This window comes from Lagopus muta, chromosome 13 (genome assembly GCF_023343835.1).
Source record: "Lagopus muta isolate bLagMut1 chromosome 13, bLagMut1 primary, whole genome shotgun sequence".
Classification (NCBI taxonomy): Eukaryota; Metazoa; Chordata; class Aves; order Galliformes; family Phasianidae; genus Lagopus; species Lagopus muta.
This window is the reverse complement of record NC_064445.1, coordinates 5,848,773-5,871,779: the sequence shown is the minus strand read 5'-3', so window position 1 is coordinate 5,871,779 and position 23,007 is coordinate 5,848,773. Positions and strand designations below refer to the sequence as shown.

The following is a 23,007-nucleotide window of genomic DNA, read 5'->3' as shown; positions in this document are numbered from 1 at the left end:
GCCATCAGCAGTAGCACGATGACTGGTCTTTTGTGAAATATGATCTCAAAGGCTGTATGCTGGTGTTCAATTTTCAGGATATTGAAGACACATAATTGTGTCTTCCGTTAAGTGGAAGTGAATGATCAAAATGTTACGGCACAAATAAGTTTGTTATAATGTGACAGTATCCAATGTATCTGGCCTGCTGCTATCAAAATCACTTTTTGCTGTTTGATTGATAGTCTAATTGCAAAACGCTACAAAGCAAGTTAATGCCTTCTCCCTGAAGGATCATGTTAATTTCTGGCTCTTGTAATTTAGGTTGTGTATTTTGCCAGTCAGGAATGATAGTGGTACTCTGAAGAAATTAATTATGTGTACAGTAGATCTGTAAAGGTAGTAATTAGTACATAATAGTCTGTAACTACTGGGATTGTTCCAGTACAGAATTCATTATCCATCCAACTTACCTCAAGGGAAAACTTCTTGATCAGAATTCTGTTGCTTCTTTATGAGAGACTTATAAAATATAATTTAACAATAATTTTGATGCATGTTTTGAAGATTAAAGTAAGGTTTTAATACCTGAGTTCATACTTGTTTCTTTATGGAGTCTGATTGACAAAGGACAAGTAAAAATCATCTTGTACACAAAATATTATTGAACCAAATATTTAGGTTTATATTTTCATGTCTAATGAAATATATTCAATATTAATATATTAAATGGATTATTTTAATATGTTATTGTTTTAGCAATTAGAATATGAAAATTTAAGTGGCCATCCTAAAACCAAAGTCCTACCTTTGGTATCTACATTTGAATGCAATTTCTAAAACTTCTGTGGCTCGGTTTTGAAATGGTGATCAGGAAAAACTTATAAAACATTAATTAAAATACTATTCTTACTAATTATTAAACAGTAGTTCACTATTTAACTGTTCTGTGCATTCTTTTTTATTTCTGTAGTAACTTATGTTCTTTTCCTTTTTATGCATCTATCAGATAGTGAGGAGAGGGAGGAAAAAAGGAAGACAGACTGGTTTCACAGGAAACCTGTAGGCAACACTGTCATCTTTTTCCCTACCTTTTGCTCTTTTTGTAGATAGATATGGATGACAAATTCTATTATTTCTCCATCCTCTCTATTACCACTTAGTTTTCCAAAGCAGATGGTGTTCATTCTTTCATCAGGATTAATGTTTTAGCATCAGTCACTTGTGCTGAAATCACAGATTGCATGTAATAAAAGCAAATTTTAAGTTTTCGTTCAGCAGAGGGGCAGTCTAGACAAAATGGCTTCTAACACAAAAGTGTGTATGAAGTGAAGATGTGTCGTTGAATTCCTTTGCGTGGAAAAAATGACACCCAATGACATTCACTGACTTGCTGAAAGTTGATGAAGGCCAAACAGTGACTGTGAGCACTGATATGGTGGGTAGTGCCTTTCAGCAGTGGAGACAGCAACAATGAATCACTTCTGCTGGTACAGATTTGCATGAACTCAGTATGCAGGCTCTTACTCATTGCTGGTGAAAGTCCATAGCCCATGGTGGTGACTGTGTTCAAAAAGCATTTAGTAGATGAGGATTTGCTCAATCAAATATTGTTATTGAGCTCTTTGTATCTATGGAAGTTTCCGTGGAGATAAATAGGAGGCATTACTTTTATAGAGACCTCTGTATGTTAAGAAACCCAGATCAAATTAACTTAACTCGCTTAGAGCTTGTAAAAGTTAAGTTTTGTCCAAAATTCCTTTAGCACAGTTCTCTATTTGTAGTTGTGAGAGTGCTAGTCTCAATTCAGTAAAGAAAACAGTATTAAATATATAAATATAAATAAATAAATATAAAACATATGTTGTGCAAGGTCAACTATATGCACTCTTGGTGAAATAAAAAGAAAAAAGAATTTAACTCCTACCTAGTGAATTTGTTTCTGAATTCCAAACTGCAGGTGGCTCCCTTGGTCTACAGCTTAATTCAACATGTCTTTTTCATTCCTCTCCTCTTTGAATTCAGATTTCTGAAAATGTGAGGGTAAGAAGGAAAATAATGCTTTGTGTGTAGGTGACCCAGTGCTTCTGTGTCTAACACAAATTTAATGTAGTTAGACTGTTTGATTATGTCAGCAGATTAATATCTGAGCTTCATATAGCATTACTTTGATTTGTTTTCATCTTTGAATGTATTTGATTTATTTTTCAACAACAATAAATTTAAGTACTATGAAGAAGTAAAAGCAGAATGGTAGCTTGCCATCCTTCTTTTCTTTTCAGTCTTATCCCTTTAGTATTGTCAAATTAGAAAATGGAAGAAGTTTCTTTTGTTTAGGTAAACTGATGTCTGCAATTGTTATTTGATACAGATTTATATAAAAATGCATTTTTGGGGGGTTTTATTTGTGAGGGAGGGGTTCATTCTTAAATGATTTTAAAAGTAATTGTGTAAGAATGTTTCTCAAGGAAAAAAAGACTGGCTTTTAATAACAATGAAATCAGTTTTTCTGCCTTTAAACTGCATTAAGCACTTTATACCAGCTAATGATAATCAGTCTTACTTTTCTTAAAATATTATGAGGAAGAAGGATGAGCAGAGGAAAGAAAAAAGAAAAAAAACACAAAGCAAAATAGAACCAAACAAACCTGAGTGTTCTATGTATAAGAGGTTCAGTTTTGCATTAGGTACTAAAATGTAACTGCTTCTGCTTACTGTCTAATAGGTATTTGTTTTACAAATGAAATTTGATATTTAAGCAGAGAACTGTGGTTTTTAAATTGGCACAAGAATGATGCATGTAGTTGTACTGCAGCTGGATGTTGTTCAGGAAAATCATAGATGAGGTCGCCTAAGACTCTTGTATTGTATTTTAGCACATGTAAATTCTTTAGAACAAGGAAGTCACTATGCAAATGGTACTCCTGAACAGCTATCCACTCTTGTTGAAGGGATGCCTCTCTTAATAAAATGAGAGGAGCACAACGAAGTGTCCACGGCAAATGAATGTTTCCAATTAGGACGAAATGTTTGCCAACTTCAGTCCTTCAGATTTGATGTTGTAGGTAAAATGGAATTCAGATTGTAGAGGACATCTTGTACACATGTGCTTGCTATAAGGCCATCTTTTGGTTGTAGAACTTGTGGAACAAAAGCTGGTTTTGAAGAGTTCTAATAAAATAGTGAAGAACTGAACTGCTGCTTAGCTGTTACTACAAGTTGAAGTCAGTTTTCTCAAAGATTCAGCAGTAGAGTTCATGGAGGGCTGCTTTCTTTTCTGGTGCATAACAATTTCTTAATCTGAATCCTTTTGTGTAAAATACAGCTATACTGCTTGAATAATTTTAGGCATTTATTGGTACACATCCAGTAATGTTTGAAAATCGCTTGGTAATTGTAAATGTATAACAACCTAATGATCTCCCTTCTGTATTTTCTTCATGAAAATCTGATTTTTGGAATGAGAGCCGATTTTTTTTTCAGAAAGCCCTTGGTGTGGGTGCTATGGTGTATTTGTGCAGCAATGTTTTTGGTGTTTGAAATTTGGAAGACAAATATTTGTGTAGAAATAGCCAAATGAGCCAAAATGAGACCTAAAAAAAAAAAAAAATCTCATTTTTAATAATGTAGTGGCAGTGTTGTTTTACTTGTGCTATCTTAATATTTGTGCTATCTTAATATTTGGGTGGCAACATTCAGAACTTATGTATTAATGTGTCAGACCAAGGTGCTCAGGAAGTAAAAGTGGAAGTACTGAGGAGAGGTCAAGGAGAAGAGTCAGTTTTGACTGTGAAAAAGAAAATGTCAAGAGAAAAGGGAGGAAACACTGAAATGCATGTTGTTGTTTTGTTTTGTATTTTTCCTACATTTATTATCTCAGAAGTACCCATTAGAGAACAGTTAGTTTTACTATGCAGATAAGTGTATGTTACTGACAAACATATATTCAAGACATTTGGAATTCCAGTCTGCTGTATGGTGACTCAGCTAGTATGTATGTAGAACATATTGCCATATGTCTTGTTTTTCTGAGGGAAATAAAGCCTCTGTTTGTAGTGGTTTTATAAAGTACTGCAGAGGAAGATAGGCAGGTTATGTGTTCTGAAATGTCTATTTCAGTCTCAATGACGCAGTGCTCAAATGAACTATAGCACGTTTAATGAGTAGTTGAGGACAGAGACACATGTACTGAGCACACCAGGGAAAGGGATTGTGTACAAGGACTAATTAACATGAAATATGAATACATTCATGAAGTAGTCTTCATCTATAATGCTCTTACGGAGTTTTTTTTTTTTTTTTTTTTTTCCTGTGAGTTCGAAGAAAAAAAAATCAGAAGTTGAACTGAAAAAAGAATCTTTAAAGTGTTTGTTCTCAAATAAAAAACAATATGTATTCCTGGAATGGAATGAAATTTATTCTGTATGAATCAGTAAGAAAAAAAATAGACTTGAAAGAATGCCTACTCTAATATCAAAATAGCAAAAAGAATAAGATACTATTTAAGATTGTTTTTCATTTCAATTTCATTTTTTACATAGGAAATCAAGTCAGGTAGTAGGGGAAAAAAATATATATAATTTGACGCTACTTACTCAGGACACGATTAGTTAGACTTCCATGCTGTTGTTGATATGAACAGCTCATTTAAGGAAAAACTGTCTGTTAAGGAACTTTTCTTCAAGTGTGCAAGTACATAGGTTGCTCCGGAAGTAATGCCTCCTATTTATTACCACAGAAACTGCAACAGCTGCGAGGAGCACAATAACAATATTTGTTAGAGGGAAGTTTTAGCTACAAAACACTGTTTTTCAAAATAGTCACCACCATGAGCTAAGCATATTCACCAGCAATGAGCTGAGAGTTGTAGCACTGGTTCTTCAGCAGAGATTCAGCCATGAAGCTGGGTGTTCATGGACCAATTCCTTTTAAAATATTTTGAAAGGCCAGCCAACCAGAACCAGACTTTATCCCTACACCTGCCTGTTAATTTTACGAACAAAACTGATCGATGATCTTTTTTGGTGACCAACCTCCCGAAAGGTCCTCACCTACTTCTGAGATTACAACTTGTGTCTTACTGTTAGCTGTTGAAGCTGTAATATTATGAAGAGGTGCTTTGAATAGAACATCTTTCATTGGAAATATGTCTGCTATGTATACAAAGACTAAGATAGATCCATTATCTAAATGAATTAATGTTCTTTGGAGATAGCTTTTTTTTTTTTTTTTCTTAAATGTATCTATCTAAAGCATTGAGTGAGCAATCATGCTATTAACATTCTAAATTCGTTGAGAAATTTAAAATACTAGATACATACGCAGATAAAAAGTTAATTTTGTTGAGTTATTGAATTGCTTGTCAATGATCCCTCAAAGATATAAAGATGAAATTAAACAACACTTACAGAATCTGAAGAAATTGTTTTAAAGTAAGAGTATAGTTATTTTTGAACTAATAAAAGTATATTTCCCAGTGCGGAGAGGTGGGAGAAAAAGGAACTTGCTAAAAGCAGAATATAAACATGATAAACTGGCTAATTTTTATAAATCAGTGTGAAAGTATCTGGAATGTTCTGGACTGTAGTTCTTGTGGCGGGAATTTGGAGACTTTCTAACATTTTTTGCTTTTGCACTTAAGACACTTTCATAATTTGTGTTAAAATGTTGCCTTTTTAATCATTTTGTTTATGTTGCTAAAATGAAAGTAAGCAAAGCATAAATTGCATCTTTTATGTTCAGAATAAAGTACAGATTCTGTGCATATTATTTAAATGTGTTCAGGAGAATAGAGAAGCCTGGCTGTTGGTAAGGTTGGGGGACTGGTGCTCAGGTGTGATGTGACTATCTTGATCTGCTACAGCGTAATTTTGGCTTAATTTTGTTGGTGATGTAGGCTGGTTTAGTGATGAGCATCAGTGTATTAGTTTAAGCAAAAGGAATCAATGAGTGCTACTTCTAAGACATTCATTACAGTTTTGTGTTTCTCAGTGATTCTGCTTCATTCACAAGAAGCACTGGAGTCATAATAAACTACTTGTATCCTACTTGTATCTTGCATCCACCAGGTGCAAGGACTGTGTTCTCAGATTTCACATGTATTGTTCTGGAAATTGCTCATGACCCAGCAAGCAGTGGATGTTTGCCAAATTGGGGAAAATCAGCTGGAGATCAGCAAAAAATCTGATGAAGCTGATGATGGAAAACTAAGGTTGCTTTGCAATTTTTGAATGCCCTGTAGTTCACTACTTGGGTCAGACTGTAACCAGGTCATGCCATGTTATACTTAAACTACAGACTACAGAAAATCTTGAAAATGATAAGCAGATGTAAGGGTTGGAGACTTAAATATATACAAGTGAAACAGTTTTTCCATGTGAATTTGTTTTAAAACCTGGTAAGAGAGAATTTTTTTTTTTTTTTCAAAGGGAGATGATATTTGAAATATGCATTTGGAAACATAAGATTGCTAGCATTTAAATAGTCAGGAAATTCATAGGTCAAATAATAGAGTGAGGGGAAAAAAACACCTAGTTATTGTAAAGCTTTACTCGGTGCAATTAAACACCATTATCTAACCTATTTATTTAATAAGATTTTCGGATCTTTGGATTTTTAACTTCATTTTTTTCTAAAAGTTGTTTGGGATGTGAAATCTGTATCAGTTTCTTGGGAAAAACATGCCTTTTATGAACCTGGTTAAGAGGAACAATAGCTAAATTTTCCATTTAAATATTTTTGTTTTTAATAATAACTGCAAGATTTTCAGTTTATGAAAATCTTGATGAAATGTGATAGTTCATTTAATTTTACTTTGATTTTAATATCATATCCAGTGGTTCTGTAGTGATGATGACCTGATATCTAAGAGGAGGGGAAACAAACTGAGACATGACTATCTAAATTAAAGCTGTCATTGTATGCTTCATTTTAGTTCTTCGGACAAATGTTTTCTCTGACTCATGTAAAAACTTGCCATGATACTGCTATAAATGCATATATATATATATATAAATGCATATAAATGCATTGGCTGATCTTGTGACTGGCAACATGCACCAAGGCTAAATGTCTCCTCTTAGAAAAAGCTGTCTTTTGTGTTGTAGATATTGAAATATGGGCAGTGGCAAAGGGAGAAATGGAGTGGACAATTCTGGGGCTTTGTGCCATGAAAATATCCATGGAGAGAACGTGATAAAAGAGTTAATGGAAAAGGCTGCTAGCTTTTATTTCAGCTTCCTACAACACATGGTACAACACAGTTAAGTAAGCCCACTGAGGATATTTTCAGTTCAATCAGTTTGCCTGCTGTTTGATTTCTAATGCTCAGGATGAATACTTGCATGTATTTCTGTGACCATTTGTGTTTGCTTAATTGTTGCTATTTGCTCAGTCCTCCAGGCATGTACTGATAGAAAGCTGGAAGCAACTCTACTACAGAATGTTTATTAAAGTATGCTTTAACTATGCAGCTTAACTGCATGAGTTACTGATGCAGTTTGTCAAATGGCAGCTGAAAATTAGGCTATTTGCAACCATTTTAGGGCAATGTTAATAGAACAAAAATATTAAATATATTTCTTAAAAGAGATGGAGAAATACAGTAGCAGCCACTTGCTCTAGAAGAGTAAATAAGAAGAATACAGTACCCTTGCTGTTTATTAACAGAGCTTATTTATAAAACTAAGTCAGGAATTTTTTTTCTTCCTCGGAGCAGAACACGTTAGGTTGATGTCACTTCCTCCAGCTTGATTACATTAATTAGGCAAAAACTATATGAGATGTCAAGAGATGTTCCATGTTTTTTCTCCTGCTGTTTTTTAATCTCACGATCTCAAACTAAGAACTACTTTCAGATCAATTGCTTGCTTTATTTGTAATAAAATTGTTTACTGTTTTGTTTCTTTTTTAATGCTGCATTAGCTATTTGATTATTCTGATTGCAGAAAGGACAGAGTGACAGCAGGAGTGCTTAATTAATTTCACTTGAGGAATTGATAACTGAGTGATTTTAGGTGAACTGGAAAATGCCAGGTGGCATTGGGAATAAACATGAAACCACACAGCTGCTGATCTGATTGACAAGAGGGTGTGGCCAGCATCTGTTAATGCTTCTGCATTCATCTCTGGATGTAAAGGAAAGTGGTTTGTGGTTTGTCACGTTTTCAGTCTGAATGACCATGTTGGAACCAAATATGTTTGGACACCAAACTGCTTTAATCACAGTAAATGCAATTACACGTATAAATGTGTGACATTCTACTTAACGCATCCTGCAGGAGAGGTGCTGCAGTACAGGAGAAGAGTTGTGGTTTCAGCTATGCTGAGCATTATATAAAAGCAGGGCCCTGGCATCTCCCAGAGTCTCTTATGTGGGAGCCATGAAATACTCTTAAGTTCCATCAGTTACAGGATTGAAGAAGATAATCGCCTTGATGACTGCTCTCTTAAATCTGCACTGTTGTTTTCTGATTTGCCTTTGCGGTTGTCCAAGCTCTCACTCATTCTAGACACATTTGCACTTATGATCTAGTTTTGTTTCCTTGAACACACACAAACTTTTCAGAGTTCCTTCTGTTTTCTGGAACAAAAGCTTGGATGTATTTTGTCTACTCAACTTGAAACAGGTGGTTGTTGCAGGTTCACAGGCTGAGCCAGCTGTGCTAACCAGGCCTCAGGAACTTGCTGTGCTTCAGTTTGATTGAAGAAATTGTGTGGTGAGAAAACTGAGGGATTTTTTGTCGGTATATCAGCAGGGGGAGAGAATAAGTGCAAGTTTGAGATAACATTATGTACAACTTTCCTTTCTCTCTGCCTTTCTTTGACTTTTATCTGCTTTGACTTTTGTTGACAGCAGGCTCAACAAGAGCCAGCAGTGAGACCTGACAGTCAGGAAAGTAAACTGTTTTGGGTACTACATTAAACACAGCACAGCCAGCTGGTCAAAAGAGGAGATTGTCCCACCATATTTACAACGCTCTGAATATTGTGTGCAGTTCTGGATTTCACAGTGTAGATGGATGTTAAGGTCCTTGAAAGGATACAGAGGATGGTAGCAAAATTAATTAAAGGATTGGAAGGCATGTCCTATGAGGATGGGAGTTGTAGTTTGGAGGAACAGAGGCTAAGAGCAGGCTTTGTGGCTCTCTGCAACTTCTTGAGGAAGCTTGCAGGAAGGTACTAATCTTTTCTTCCTGGGAACTGATAACAGGATGTGCAGGAGTGCACAGGGTTGTGCCAGAGAGAGTTCAGAACACTTAAGAAAAATGTCTTCTCCATGAGGGTGGTCAAACACCTGAGCAGGCTTCCTAAGGAAATGTTTGGTGCCCCATGCCTGCTGGAGTTCAAAATGTGTTTGGATAATGCCCTTAATAGTATGCTTTCACTTTTAGCTCTTGGTCTTGATGGACCCTGAAGGTCCCTCTGAATGGAGCTATTTTAGGCTAGTTTATTTCTGTTGTTGAGTACCTCTGCAAATAACACATCTTTGGTAACGTGTTGAAAATAAAAACTTACGAATAGTTTTGCAAAGTCATCAATTTAGTCAAATTCAAAGAAGTAAAATTCACTTACCTTTCTGTGGCTTTCAAAAAATATTGAATACCTGTTTACTTGGTGTTCTTAGCTCCTTATTATGATTTTCTTCCACACTGTCTCATGGGATCTCTTTTATTTTTCCAGACTAATATCTCAGTGTAATTAATAACTTCAGTTGTTCAAGACACTCCTGTATTTTATAGATATCTCTATATATTTTATTTATGTATCTATGTATATCTTTCATTCTGTGTGTGTGTGTGTGTGTGTGTCTATGTGTGTGTATAGAGAGAGAGAAGAGAGATAAAGATATAGCCCTTAAAAACTGTTCTGGCAGTTAATTTTTCCCCATATTCTTGCACCTGTTAGCTTTGCATTCTTTTTCTGGTAAAAAAAAAAAGTAAGAAATAATTTCTTTTGTGTATTTACCTTTGCTGTCTAATACCAGTAAATGCAGCTGGTAAGCCATCTACCAGATGGAAATAAGATGAACTTAGTCTTTCATTTCCCATGACAATAAATGGGCTTTTGTTCACAGTGAGGAAAGATTTAAGAGAAAATAGAGAAAATTAAAGCTCAGGTTCTGACAGACTGAAGTTCACTTACATCACCTACATCTCTGTTCTCCCCACTCCCCCCCCTTTTTTTTTTTTTTTAGTATATGCTTCTATTCAGAATACTATTTTTTATTTTAAAAGTGATTGTTCTGATAATGAAAATACAAAATTATAGACTAAGAAGATACAGCATGACAATAAAACGGTAAACACTAATTCCATTTACTCCTTTACTCTTGATCCTAACCATATTCATGAACAAAGATTTTTACTGTGAAGCTAAGCAACAAATAATTAAAAAAAGTAGAGGTTAACACAAACTGAACTTGAATGTGGAGGCAAATGATTTAACAGCTCTAGAATCATTAAGTAAAATTTTATGTGTTTCTAAAAATTTGTCATCATGTAAATGGCATTCAGTAGCTAAATTAATGAACAGGTGTAGAACAATAATTTTGGAGCCATATGTGCTTGCTTTTTTGGTACAGAAGTAAGAAGTACTAGTGGTAGGTTGTTTTTTTTTAATTAAGTCTCTGAAGTATTTCAACATATTTGTGTGCATTTTTTGCCATGGTTATCGTTAGTCATGGTAAAAGTATTTTGGACTTATTTAACACTGTTTAGTGTCACTTTTTTTGCTTAGACCCCACATGAGCATCTGAAACTGAAAAGGACTGTCTCGAATCGACAGTGAGACAAGTAATGCCTTTTTTGTGGGGTTAGACTAGTTCCCAGCTGAAGTTATCACCAAAGATAAGCACTTCAGGTGCATGTGGGTTGATTGCGTAATACAAGAGCAACAGAAAACAACCCCTTTCAGCATGTTGCATCAGCTTTTTCCCTCTAATGCTGATAAACAAATCTGTTTTTAATAACACAATAGAACTGAATTCTGAATGTAAAAAAACAGTGCAGTTTATGTAACATGAGAATTTAGATCTATATTTTCTTCAAGGAGACTTCTGCCCATGTTTAAATTACTTTACTTCCTTCTGCTTGATCGTATTGGCTCTCTTTCCCTTTCTCTTTCCTCTCAGCTTCAGATAGATGGTAAAATAAAACCAACCAAAACCAGTGTGAAATAACTGTGCATTAGTAGGTGTTTGCCACCTTTATGATTGATTGTTAATGTTAATTTAAAAGAAAAATAATAATCTTCCTTCTTCCAGTCTGAAGGGAGAGTTGATTTTGTACGCAACCATCATTTTCTTTCTTGGAGACAAAATTGAAGTCCACACCTGTATGTGCACCCAGTTATGTGTGCAGTTACAGAGAAGTCAGCATGTTCACCTGTGTAAATATCTGTGAAATGGAATTACACTCAAGATGAAATAGAGATGTAGAGCAGGATATTTAAAAAAAAAAAAAAAAAATTAAAAATACTTTGCACTGTTAGTTTGTGATCTGACATAAGGACTACTTGACAGAACTTCTCTGCTGTGCTGTTGTGTAGGCCTCCTTCACATGATGCCAAAATACTTGTGCTTCTAGACTCTTTTACTGGTGGAGGAGATAGTGGCCTGCTAAAGGACCTGGGCAGTGTTAATAACTGTAAAAAAAAAAAACCTGCTATCATTTCATGGCTGATTAAAGCAGTCAAACACTGACAGAAGTTTCATTAGATTATTCTGGGAAGAAAAAGAGGTGAGCCTTGAATTTGCAAGGCTGTTGGATCAAGCTTGACATTAAAGGAGTAAAAAGCTGGTAGCATGCTTAAAAATGGACAAACTTTTTCAGAATACTCAGTGACAACTGTCAGTCTCAGCAGGGATTTTAAGTGATGATGATGCCTGTGGAGTAAAGCTTCAGGTGCAGTCCATTTGAGTTTTAAAGGATTTTTCCCTGTGGGGCAGAATAGCATTATGGTTGATAATCTGACCTGTTTCTTGCATTGCCCCATTGTATTTAGTTGTGGCATTTCCACTCTACTATACCCTCTTTGTGAAGTGTAACTGAATTTGTTATGGGAAGCTGGGTTTGCGAATGTCATTATCTATGGGTGCTGTCTGTAAGACGTTGTCTTGAAAACAAGCTGATTTTGAATGAAAATTCAAATCATTGCCTTTATGGAAGGGCTCTGACAAATAAGCAGTGCACTAAATCACAATGTCTCTAGAAGTAAAACAGGTGTTTTAGCTTCTATATATTTTTTTTAATTTTACTTTTTTGAGCTACCCTATATTAACTGCTATAAAATTCTTTTTCAGCTCTTCCTTTGGCTGGTTCTTATGTTGAAAGGGATTCTTGAAAAGATTTGAGAGATTGGCCATTAGTAGTATTTTGATTCTAAAACTTATCAAGTAGCATTACTTCATTCAGTTATTTTTCTGAATTCTATAATTCATGATTGTGCTGCAGTCATCCACTGCTAAAATGGGCTACATGATCAGAGGGAGAAAGAGCCACTATGATGGAACAGGAAAGGTGTGGCTTTTGTTGGCACTCTGGTGTTCAATCTACTTCCCAGCATGAGTCAATCTCATTTGCATTCTTCGCGTAGAAGAATTTCTAGTAATTTTATGTCTCTTGTAACTCTTAAGTTGGTAAGATTGGTGTTGATGCTGAGTTGCAATTTTGCAGTCAAGTAAGCATTGATTTAGGTATTTCTCCTTGTTTTTTTGTGACTTGGTATAAAGGCAAATACAAGTTCTTAATCACGTGCTTGAAACAATTAGTTCCTTTGGAAAGATTTAATCTTTAATCTTTTTTCCAAATTACAAAGTTTTAATCAAACCTAGATATCAAGTATTTATATGGGATTGTATTACAGCCCTTCAGGCTGAAGCATGTAAGATTAGCTGTTTATTGCAAAATTGTTGAAGGTTTGGTCTTGTGTGTTCTAATTGTGGCTGCTAGTTTCACAACTGGCTGTTGAGTACCTAGTTTTATTTTCTTGTTTAACCAAGGGAAAAAGTAGTGATAAGTGTTGGGTTAATTTATGGAGGGTCACTTAAGGGTTTTGAACTGTAGCATGTTATAGTTAACAGGTCGGTGCTGGTGGGAGTTTTGAGTATTGTCTGCCTATGAGATTGAAACTAAGTTGTTGTGTAGCTCTGTTCTTGTTCAAATATAAATCAAGTTGGTCATACGTTGTCATGGTTTTATGAAAAAACTGTTGATATACGTGCATGCAGAATAATAGCAGGGGGCAGTGAAGAGCAAGCAGTGCATTGTTGTAGAGTTGTCTTTTCTTTTTAGCTTTTTCTGCCTTAGGCTGTTTAGAGATAGCTGGAGATGAGGGAACTGTCTTGGTCTAGTTTAGCTTATGCTGGTATGAAAATGCCCAAGGTCAACTAATTATTCAAGTGGTATAAACCCAGAAATGTGTTGAATTATGCAGAAAATCTAGCGTACCTTTTAGTTACTTTCTTACCATGTTGATTTCTGTGTAATTTTAAGTATGGAATACAAAGCTTCTATTTTGTGTTTTGTTTTGCTCTTTAAAAATGAGAAGAAAGCAACTAGTAAAAACCTACCTCTGCAGGTTTATAGTGTGATAAATAACAGATACTTTATCTTACTGGTTTTGAATGAAGATCTTCAAATGGTATTTCTGTTTCAACAGAGGGCACTCATGTGCTTTGAGGTAATACCTACTTGATGCATTTTTAAAGATGTTCGCAATAAACTGGAGCTCAAGATAGCAGAACGTGTGGGTTAAAATAAGCAACAATTTGATAGTGCGCACAAAAATGGCGTTGTATAGAAATTTATTTCACTTCTAATTTTATAAATTGATATTATTTGATTCCTTATGCATTTTACAGTACATCGAGGCAAAGGATTCACTTTTCCTTGAGCTGATTATTACAAATGTAGTGTTATGGCTTTCTGGCTAAGTTGCTCTTAGTCTTTTAAGAGTTGTAATATTTAATAAATACCTTTTGTTGTGTTTGTGTTTTTTTCCCAGCTAAAAAGGCAGTAGAAAAACAAGAAGAAAAGAAAACAGAACAGTCAAAGAAAAAGAACAAAATATTAAGAGTTTTGGATGGAAAAACTTCACAAAACTTATGTAAGTGATATCAAATGTTTCAGCTGAATATGTAATTATCTTGTCTACGTGGCTATTCTTAAGTCTTCTTCCTTTGTTTATGCCTACGATATTTTTCTTAAAATATGCATTATGAATTGATTTTTAACTTTTTAGCTCAGAAAACTTTTGTTACATGTATATACAACTTTGGAAAGCCTAAATGTAACAAAAAATGTTGTGGACTTAAATGTTAATGAATTACATTGGTTTTGTACAGAGAAGTGATTCTTTCTATAATTCCTTTGGACAGGAAGTATAATTAAATTATAGTCACTGATTCAGCTAAGTCAGCATTGGTAGGGTTTGGGTTATGGCCTCTCAGCTCACAGCTTTGATAGTTCTTAATAATTCTTCGGTTAGAGCAGTGCAGAAAGAGCATGATAGCAGCTGAACTTCTAAAGAGGGTATTGCCAAATTGCCAAACATGTGGCAAATCAAGTATGTAAAAGCAAATCTCTGCATTGTTTATTACCGTCTTCCTGAATAAACTTCCCGAAGCAGAAAATATGCTATGACGTGAGTGATATAAAAATTCAAACCAGGAATTGAAGATATGGTTGCATAGAAGTCAACTGTAGTAGTGGGATGGAATATACAGCACTTTATGAAAAGCAGTATGTTAATCTGTCTGTGTTAGGGATGTTTTCGTGTTTTTAGAACAGGACTTTGTTGAGATGTTGTAATAGCTGGAGATCGGATTACTTTCAGAAATCCATCTTTGAAGTGTATACAATACGTATAGCCTCTTTTTTAAGGACTTAGGTTGTTTTGTTTCTTTGCTTTTGATAAGGATTTTAAAAGGAATATTATCTGAATATTCTACAAATTATTCTGGGAATCGATTATAGTTTGATAAACATAATGGACACAAATCTTCAAATGGCTGAACAAATCTCTTCTAATTGTAATACAAATATGTTGCTTTTTATAATACTGGAACTTAATTTTAACAGATGAACAGATGAGTGACACCACCTAGGAGCAACTGAGGCTACTTAAACAGTTAACTCTTGTCATGATTTCATTTCTGAGAAATAAGATTAATTATAATTTGAATAGAAATGTGTTTCATGTAATGTTTGTTTTTGTATAGGAGACTTTCAGTATGAGTTATCTTAATTTGAATCAGGGTGACTGTTTCTGAGTTGCTAGAATTAAAATTTGCATTCTTGAATCCGTCTTTTTGATTCTAATTATTACTGAATTTCAGCAATATTTTTGGGTTCTCTACGTATGCCTTATGAAGAAATAAAAAACATCATTTTAGAGGTTAATGAAGAGAAGCTGACTGAAACCTTTGTTCAGGTATGTGAACAATGGCTAGTTTCTGTTTATTGCTTATTGTACGTGTAGTAATTATGTAAAAATGTGAGAATTCAAAAGTAAGAATAGTGTAGTGTTTTCCATGTGTCAGCTATAAATGCTTCTCTTGAACGTAATGTTTTGTTTTTATTCTACTTTTGTATATGGTTATATAGAGCTGTGAAACTGTTTTTCAAAAAGATTTTTTGCTAATAGTACCTTTTAATTTCTTGCTTTATGAAGTTTCTCTTTCAAAAGGAAATCTCTGATACTAGCTTTTGAACTTGAGACAATTTACATAGTTTAAACTAGCCATTAATGAAGTTTCATCATGCTTCTTTAAAAACTTTTGCTTGCTGATGTCATTTGATCTTTTAGGCCAAAATTTCTCAGCCAGAGAGAAATTTCTCAGCTTCTTAACATCTTTAGATTCCCCACAGCAGGAGAAGAGCAATCTTTTTGGAAGTGGCAGTGTAGCAGAGAAACAGGCAAACATGAAGCAATGTGTAGACGTATCTCACCAGTGATAGTAGTGTTTAATTCATTTTTTAATATCACATGCAGATTCATGATTTTGTAGCTGTTAGCTGATCCAGTCTTCTCTAAGTGATGCTTTTCTGGCAAATGTGCTGGGCTGCTGTTTGTCCTTTCATCCTCCAGTGCACCTGCTTGTGTCCCCGTTCCTGTTCCCTTAAGGCTTTCTAAATGAGTGTTTTCCTCCTTTCTTGATCCTGGAAAATGATTGTTTATGGAGACTGGGCTAAACTGAATTGCCTGTTGTTTACACAGATAACATTCATAATTTAGTCAAACTTTAGCATGGATTTTATTAAAAACAAAATTAGCTCTACTGCATTTCCAAACATACAGTATAAATTGAATTTATCAAATTAACTTAATTTGACTGTAATCTGCAGTTTTGTCTGACACCAAGCTTCTGCTGCGCTTCTGGAGGTATTTTCTCCTGAGGGTCTAAAGGAAGAGTTTTCTCACTCATAAACCTCAAATTACTGAGGTCGTAGAATCATAGGTCTCATAGACTTTGAAGTGCATGCCCAGGAGCGCATACTGTTTTGTTTTCTCAGTGTCATCTTCTGACCTATACTACCTAACACACAAAAACACAAATTGAACAGCAAAGAATCTCATTTGTATTTCATCTGAAATAACCTTTTTAGTATAGTTGATGTATTTAGAAATTAATAAAAATAAGGAGGAAGTCTTGCTGTTAGGATCCAGGATATCAGATTGCTTGAGAAGCCTGTATGATTAGCAATACTGAAAAACCACCATGAATACTTCTAGCCTATCCTTGATCTGCTTGCTGCGTGGGCAGAGTGAAAAATCAAGAAGACCTTGAAGCTGCAAAAGCACTGTTCAACATTAGCTACTATATTGGTGTGTTAGTTTTTGGTCACAAGAAAATAAACTTCATACCACCCAAATTGTGTGCAGCGTGAAATGCACAAATGTGATTGTAAGGTCTATCAGTCAATTTCAGTAGGTAATTCTTATGTTTATGAATAATGCACACCCAACACATTATCTAAAATACTTAATATATTTTTCAGAAATGAGTTTAAAATGGAGAAGCTGAACTTCGCTCAATCATCTTAAGTAGTTTCAATGGAGAAACAGTTTACAGAAGGAAGCTAGAAAAGACTGGCTTGATTAGATTAGCAATATAAATAGCTGAGAGGGTATCTGACTAAATTATAACTATACTGAAAGAAGAGAGATATGTATAAGCACTGGGGAGAAAAATGACAATACTTAAGTAAAAGGCAGTGTTGAACACAGAATACACGTGTATGAATTTGTCATGAGTGCAGCCATGCGACTAGCTTGACTGCTTAGAATGGTCCAAAAAATGAGGCTTTAGACTCATGTAGTAAGCTTAAATTACTTTTATTTGGCAGTTGATCCATTTTTATGAGTAATTGATCTGTCAGAGTTACTTCTAAGACAAGGAGACTTACTTGATGACTCCAAGGAGGTTGCTTCTCTGTTTCCAAGGACAATTTTGGAAATATATCGGAGTAGAGGGGCTCTATTATCTATCTGATTTTTGTTCTGCTTTATTTTTGTTCTTATCTTCCAATTAAGTGACTCAGTAACTAATTTACCGGTTTAATAGTCTTCAGTATTACTAATTGGAAAACTTCTTCAAAGCAAACCTAGCTTTCTTTCATGCTTAACTAAACTTGAACTTCATGAAAATGCTCATGCAGAAAATGCTTTATTCTGAGTATCACAGTGGTGAAATCTAAAGGTTCAGTTTGTATATTAGAAAAAACTTCTTCTCAGAAGGAGTGGTTGGCTCTGGAATGGATGGACTGTACAGAGAGGTGGTTAAGTCACTGTCTTTGAAAGTGTTCAAGAAATGTTCAGATGTGTTTTAGCCAAGAAATATTGGTGATAGGTAGCAGATTGGAGTAGATGATCTTGGAGGTCTTTTCCAATTTTGATTCTGTGATTGCATAACTGAGCATACAGACAACTGCTCTTTCCTTTGAAGTACTTGTTTCTTGCTACTTTTTGATTTTACACTATCGTAGTTAGTAAAATTTATTGGATTAAGCAGGTTGTGTACATGATCAATGATGACAGTGCAGTTCTGTGAGAACAGCGTACTAGGAAAACTCATTATTCATTCTTATTGTCTTTGGAAGAGTACATTTTCTAAGCATACTCTTGTAAAATACCATTTTTAGCAGAATTGTAGGCATTTTAACTAAGAAGTAAGTGAAAGCATTGGCCTTTAAATGTCAGACTTAAACAAACAAACAGAAAAACATTTTCCTCCCTCTGCAAACCCTTTTGGGCAGTGCTTTTTATTTGATGTGTGTTTGCCAAAGCATGTAGTTTGCATTGCACTGATCATTTGTTTATGGCTGAGTTCTGCATTGAAGAGAACAGTGATCTGACTTCAAACCTTGGAAGTGCAATGGAGCACATCCTCTCAGAATTCATTTTCAAATGTTCTAAGGACTAGAATGCGGTCAGAACTAGGACCCACTCCTTTCCTCTCCTATCTTTGAGGACCGAGATGGGTGGGACACAGGAGTTAAGTCTGTTTTGTTACGTGATTTTGAGGAATATGGACTCTGCTGAGTTCATGTCTTCAAAAATGTTGAAAGCTGATTTCACCTGCCAGAATATTTGTCCAATCTTGAGAATGTCCTTTTTTATTGTGGGCGGGTATTTTGAATAAGAATTAAAGATTGTTTTTACGTGGTTATGTGTAGCTTGATGCTTTTTTCTTGCTTGATGTTTAATGAGCAGTATATGAGGGCAATGAGTAAATTGTGAGGGCAAAAAGGTTGGCAGGTAAAGAATAATTCTTCAGAGTTTGACAGTAGCTGAGAATTTTTTCTGTACCTTTTTAATACTGAGAGGGTGTTCTTCAAATTGAAGACAGTAACAGAGGTATGTATTAATTATTGGTTTGATTTTAAGTTTATATAGCGTCTAAGCTATGTAAATAAAAGAATAATTTTCTTGTGCATTTCTATGTTATGTTATTTTTAGCGTGTTGTTTGAAGATCATAGCTCATTCATTATACCAAGTTTAATATAATGTATTTTTGTTTTAGGCTGTAATGAAGAATCTTCCTGAACAGGAAGAAATTAATGCCTTAGCTGCATTGAAGGATGAATATAATGATCTTGCTGAGTCAGAACAATTTATAATCGTGGTATGTATTACTGCACTAATTAACTGGAGAGAATTATTGTATCAAGTAGATGCAAAAAGGAGGTTTAAAGTATTTTGGTTAGTGTTATATCAACATTTTCCTCGTGCACAATACTTATTGATCAGCAACAATTTAAAATACAAATACTGGGTTTTTTTTTTGGTAGGAAGTATAGCACATAATGGAGAGGAACAGCTATTTCTGCCATACCAAGTCTTTTGTCTTATTCTTATACAGTGTTTTGTGTGAAAGGCTTTTGTGTCTATTGAATTTGGAGTGTTCTTCCTAACTGTTTAAGAAGGTGAACTTTGAGTGTTCATAAAAGTTCCATTTACTCCATGGCACTGACAACTTTGGTAAATTTATTTTGCTGTATTGAAAACTGAGATAAAAAAGATAAAAAAAAAAACTGAGATAAAAGAGATAATATGCCCATAATATAAGAGTATACATACATAACTGTTAAGGGGAGGAAAGATTTCTTGGTGTGAGAAGTTATATTATATATTATAATCTTATTTTGCTAAACAGAAAGCTTTTTCAAGAGTTGAACTCAGTGTTATGTGTGGGTAACTACCACTTCAGGATATTTTTATGACGAATATACATATATATGCATACTATACGTAAATACGTACTGCGTGTATATATACACATATGAATTCCTGAAATGGCTCTAGAAGCATAAATTTTTATCATAATTGAAACTGAAGATCATTCTGTTGCTTTTTCTATTTGTTCAGTGCATATATCTATTACAAAAATTGAAATATAAGATATTATAATGACTAGAACCAGTCTCTGAATAAAATTATCCAATTTGCATAAACTACCAAATATGTGCTGGTACATGATTGTGTGATACCAAGTATTAAATAGGTCTTGAAAGACTGCATAAATTACTGAATACTTGTTGGTAGGTAATTGTTTGTAAGTGAGTACTAAGCTAGGACTTGAAAGACTCTTTTTGCTGTTGGTCTTCCAAAGATATTATATGGACTTAACAAATTAGTTGATCGTTTCACTCCAGTTTTGTTATTCTAAAAGATTACATTAAGGACGATCAGCTCGGTGTCCTATAAAGTAAAATATATTGAAACAGAGGTCCTTAAAAGAAGGGAATGAAATAGCTGATACTTCTGAAGTTAGCTTCAGAAGTGTCTTTGGTATGATTTGTTTGGATGCAGGGAACATGACATGACCTAATTAGATTTTTTTTTTTTTTTTTTTTTAGAGAAATTAAAAAATGAAAGGTATTAATGAGTTCTTTTGAAAAATTCAAGGCTATTGATTTTTAAAACTTTGTCATTCATAAATAATTTAAAACATTTGAGGACAAGGATAAAGAAATTTAGTAGAATGTGTTTGGTATGAATATGTTTATATTCTATGAAATTTCCTCCTGCTTCTGAAAAAAAAAAAACATGTTTGGGGAACAGTTTTATTTTTTATATTTATTATAATTTTTTTTGAATATAAGTATATGGGCTTTTAAAACCTCTGGAGGAATACTTTATCTCCTGTCATTTAACAGACGTTATTGACTAAAACTGTGGTGAAATGACAGTAGTACTTTAATCCCTAAAACAGAAGGGGCTCCTGTTCTCTGGGAAGGAACACAGGTCAGAACAATTGCACTGTCTACTGTCTGCATTGTGCCTACTTTCAAAATGGCAAAAAGCAGATCTTAAGAGGGAGTGACTGCAAAAAATGAATATTATCTTACTTTGCCCTTGCATGTAATTAACAAAAATAAAAAAAATAAAAAATAATAGGCTGAACCGAGTTGTGCATTGCATAGATTTTGTACAAGGAGAATATCTAAAATGCTTAAGGAAAATACAGGATGAAAGCCCACAAGGTAGAGGTAGATGACTCTCTATGAATTCCACTAATTTAACTGTTTTACTAAATAAATTCAGAAAATTGTGTTTAATGATCTTGACTTAAAGCATTACTATAGACATTTCTCGTTTTCACTCGTCTCAGTTTCTTACTGCAGCAGCCTTGATCTTTATAACTGAATTCTCCCAACTTGATCCCTCCTTTTGCTGTATATTTCTATTTATAAACATCATACCCTCCTTGTTACTTCAGCTTCAACCTTTCTCTTTTATTCAGTTTAACTGTGTTTTTCTCTTTAGCTTTTACATAGAGATATTTTTGGCGTGGAATGCTGTACATCTGCTTCCTCCCATCATTATGCTATCTAATATATAATAGTAAATTACTGCCGCGGCTGTGCTGAGTGTTTACCCACCTTTGCTGTTAAATTTGCTTTCCTTACATACAGTCAGAGGTTCCTGAGCACCATCTCATCTCCTGTTTCTTCTCTCTCACAATCCGCCTTCAAGAATCCTCTGTTTCCATTTTCTCTCTTTTTTTCTTTAGAGAAGTTCCAAATGGCAGTTGAGCAGCTATAGGCAGAAGAACAGATGCTGTGGGTTAATGTTAATAGGGACATGGAAAAAGTAAAAAAGGAAAATAGACAGCTGCACAATACATATAAATGACAATGCAAAACCCTTTTCAGTTTTATGTTATCAAATGTAAATAATAATAATTGAGTGTATGAGAACACTCGGAGACTTTTTATGCACTTATTTAGAAGTTTTTTTTCTACTTCTAATTCAGAAGACCATATGTTAGAACAACTTGTTCTCTTGCTTTGTCTTGATATAGAAATTAATGAAGTTGCCAGGATCCAAGTAGTATATATTAAGTATATGTAGAAAATAGATGTTCTGAGTACACTTCTTACCTGAGTAAGAATTTGTCATTTTGTTTTGCAGATAGATAGCTGAAAGCCACTTGATCTGAGATAATGGCCTTGGGGTTTTTGCAGTTGTTGAGTAGTTTAATTTTTTTAATCGAGCATCCAACAAAATTAGTACTTAGTGCTTTCTCATTGTTTCTATCTGATAGTATGATTTGTTTCTTATTGCGATGATTCACTGCAATTCTGCCAGCAGACTTTCCCAGAAAATTATGTATCTAGAGGAAAGTCACTGAGTTGACTGTATCCTGTTGGTTATCTTAGAAACGTGGCATCTTGCATTTATCTGACTTGTCTTCTATTGGATCGAATCTAAAAGATTATTTTTTTTTCCACTGAAACGTGTTGGCAAAATCATAAAAATATCCATATTTTCAGGATTGTTTCTTTGTGATTTGTTCGTTTGAGGAAAACTTAGAGAAGTTTTTCAGTATTTGCTGGAATGTAAGTAGAAGAATTTGCTAAACGAAAATGGGGATGCTTGCTTTATGAGGAGATTAAGTTTCCCAAAGCTTATTGGCATATTCTATTTTACCATCTAGTTTAGTAAAAACAAAACAAACAAACAAAAAACCAAAACAAAACAAAAAAGAGCAAACAAAAAAACACACTGTTTTTATGATCTAAAGCTTTTGACAATTTAAGTCTCATTTTGAATAAAAATTGCAGATTGAAGGTTAAAGCAGATTAAGTGATTAATTGTGACTTTGGTTACTGCATCTCAGTGAAGGTAGATCGTTTTCAAGGCAGAAGTTTTTATTATAATGTTTTTAAAATACAAGATGCTTAGGAAACTGTCTCAAGGCTGAATGTATGACTTGCATGGGCTCAAATAAACACTTCTGATAATGGAGATGTATTTAAAATCTGGGAAGGAAAGAAGAAATGCTGCTTATATTGAAACACTTCCACTTAATTTCTTTTCCTCACAAAAAAATCTTGGTTCCTCAAGGAGCTGTGGTAAAGGTTTGCGCAACAGAGACAACAGCACATAGAAATCCTTGTTTTGATAGCCGTGATGTGTGATTTTGTCACATAACCAAGCTTTTCTTTCAGGGGCACAAACTCCTTCAGGAACACCACTGATAGTGAATGCAATGGGGGAGAAATCTTTCTGTATTCTGC

The 23,007-nt window shown here is 34.3% G+C and overlaps 1 protein-coding gene across 3 annotated transcripts in view; it reads left to right on the top strand.

Annotated features, from left to right (window-relative positions):
- The window catches only part of DIAPH2 (diaphanous related formin 2), a 141,845-nt gene that overhangs the window by 45,975 nt on the left and 72,863 nt on the right, over window positions 1-23,007 (top strand). For all 3 annotated transcript variants that reach the window (XM_048959961.1, XM_048959963.1, XM_048959964.1), the window contains exons 19-21: window positions 13,984-14,085; window positions 15,317-15,411; window positions 19,005-19,106. In XM_048959961.1, the coding sequence (XP_048815918.1) occupies window positions 13,984-14,085; window positions 15,317-15,411; window positions 19,005-19,106 (299 nt within the window). The remainder of the gene's footprint in view (window positions 1-13,983; window positions 14,086-15,316; window positions 15,412-19,004; window positions 19,107-23,007) is intronic.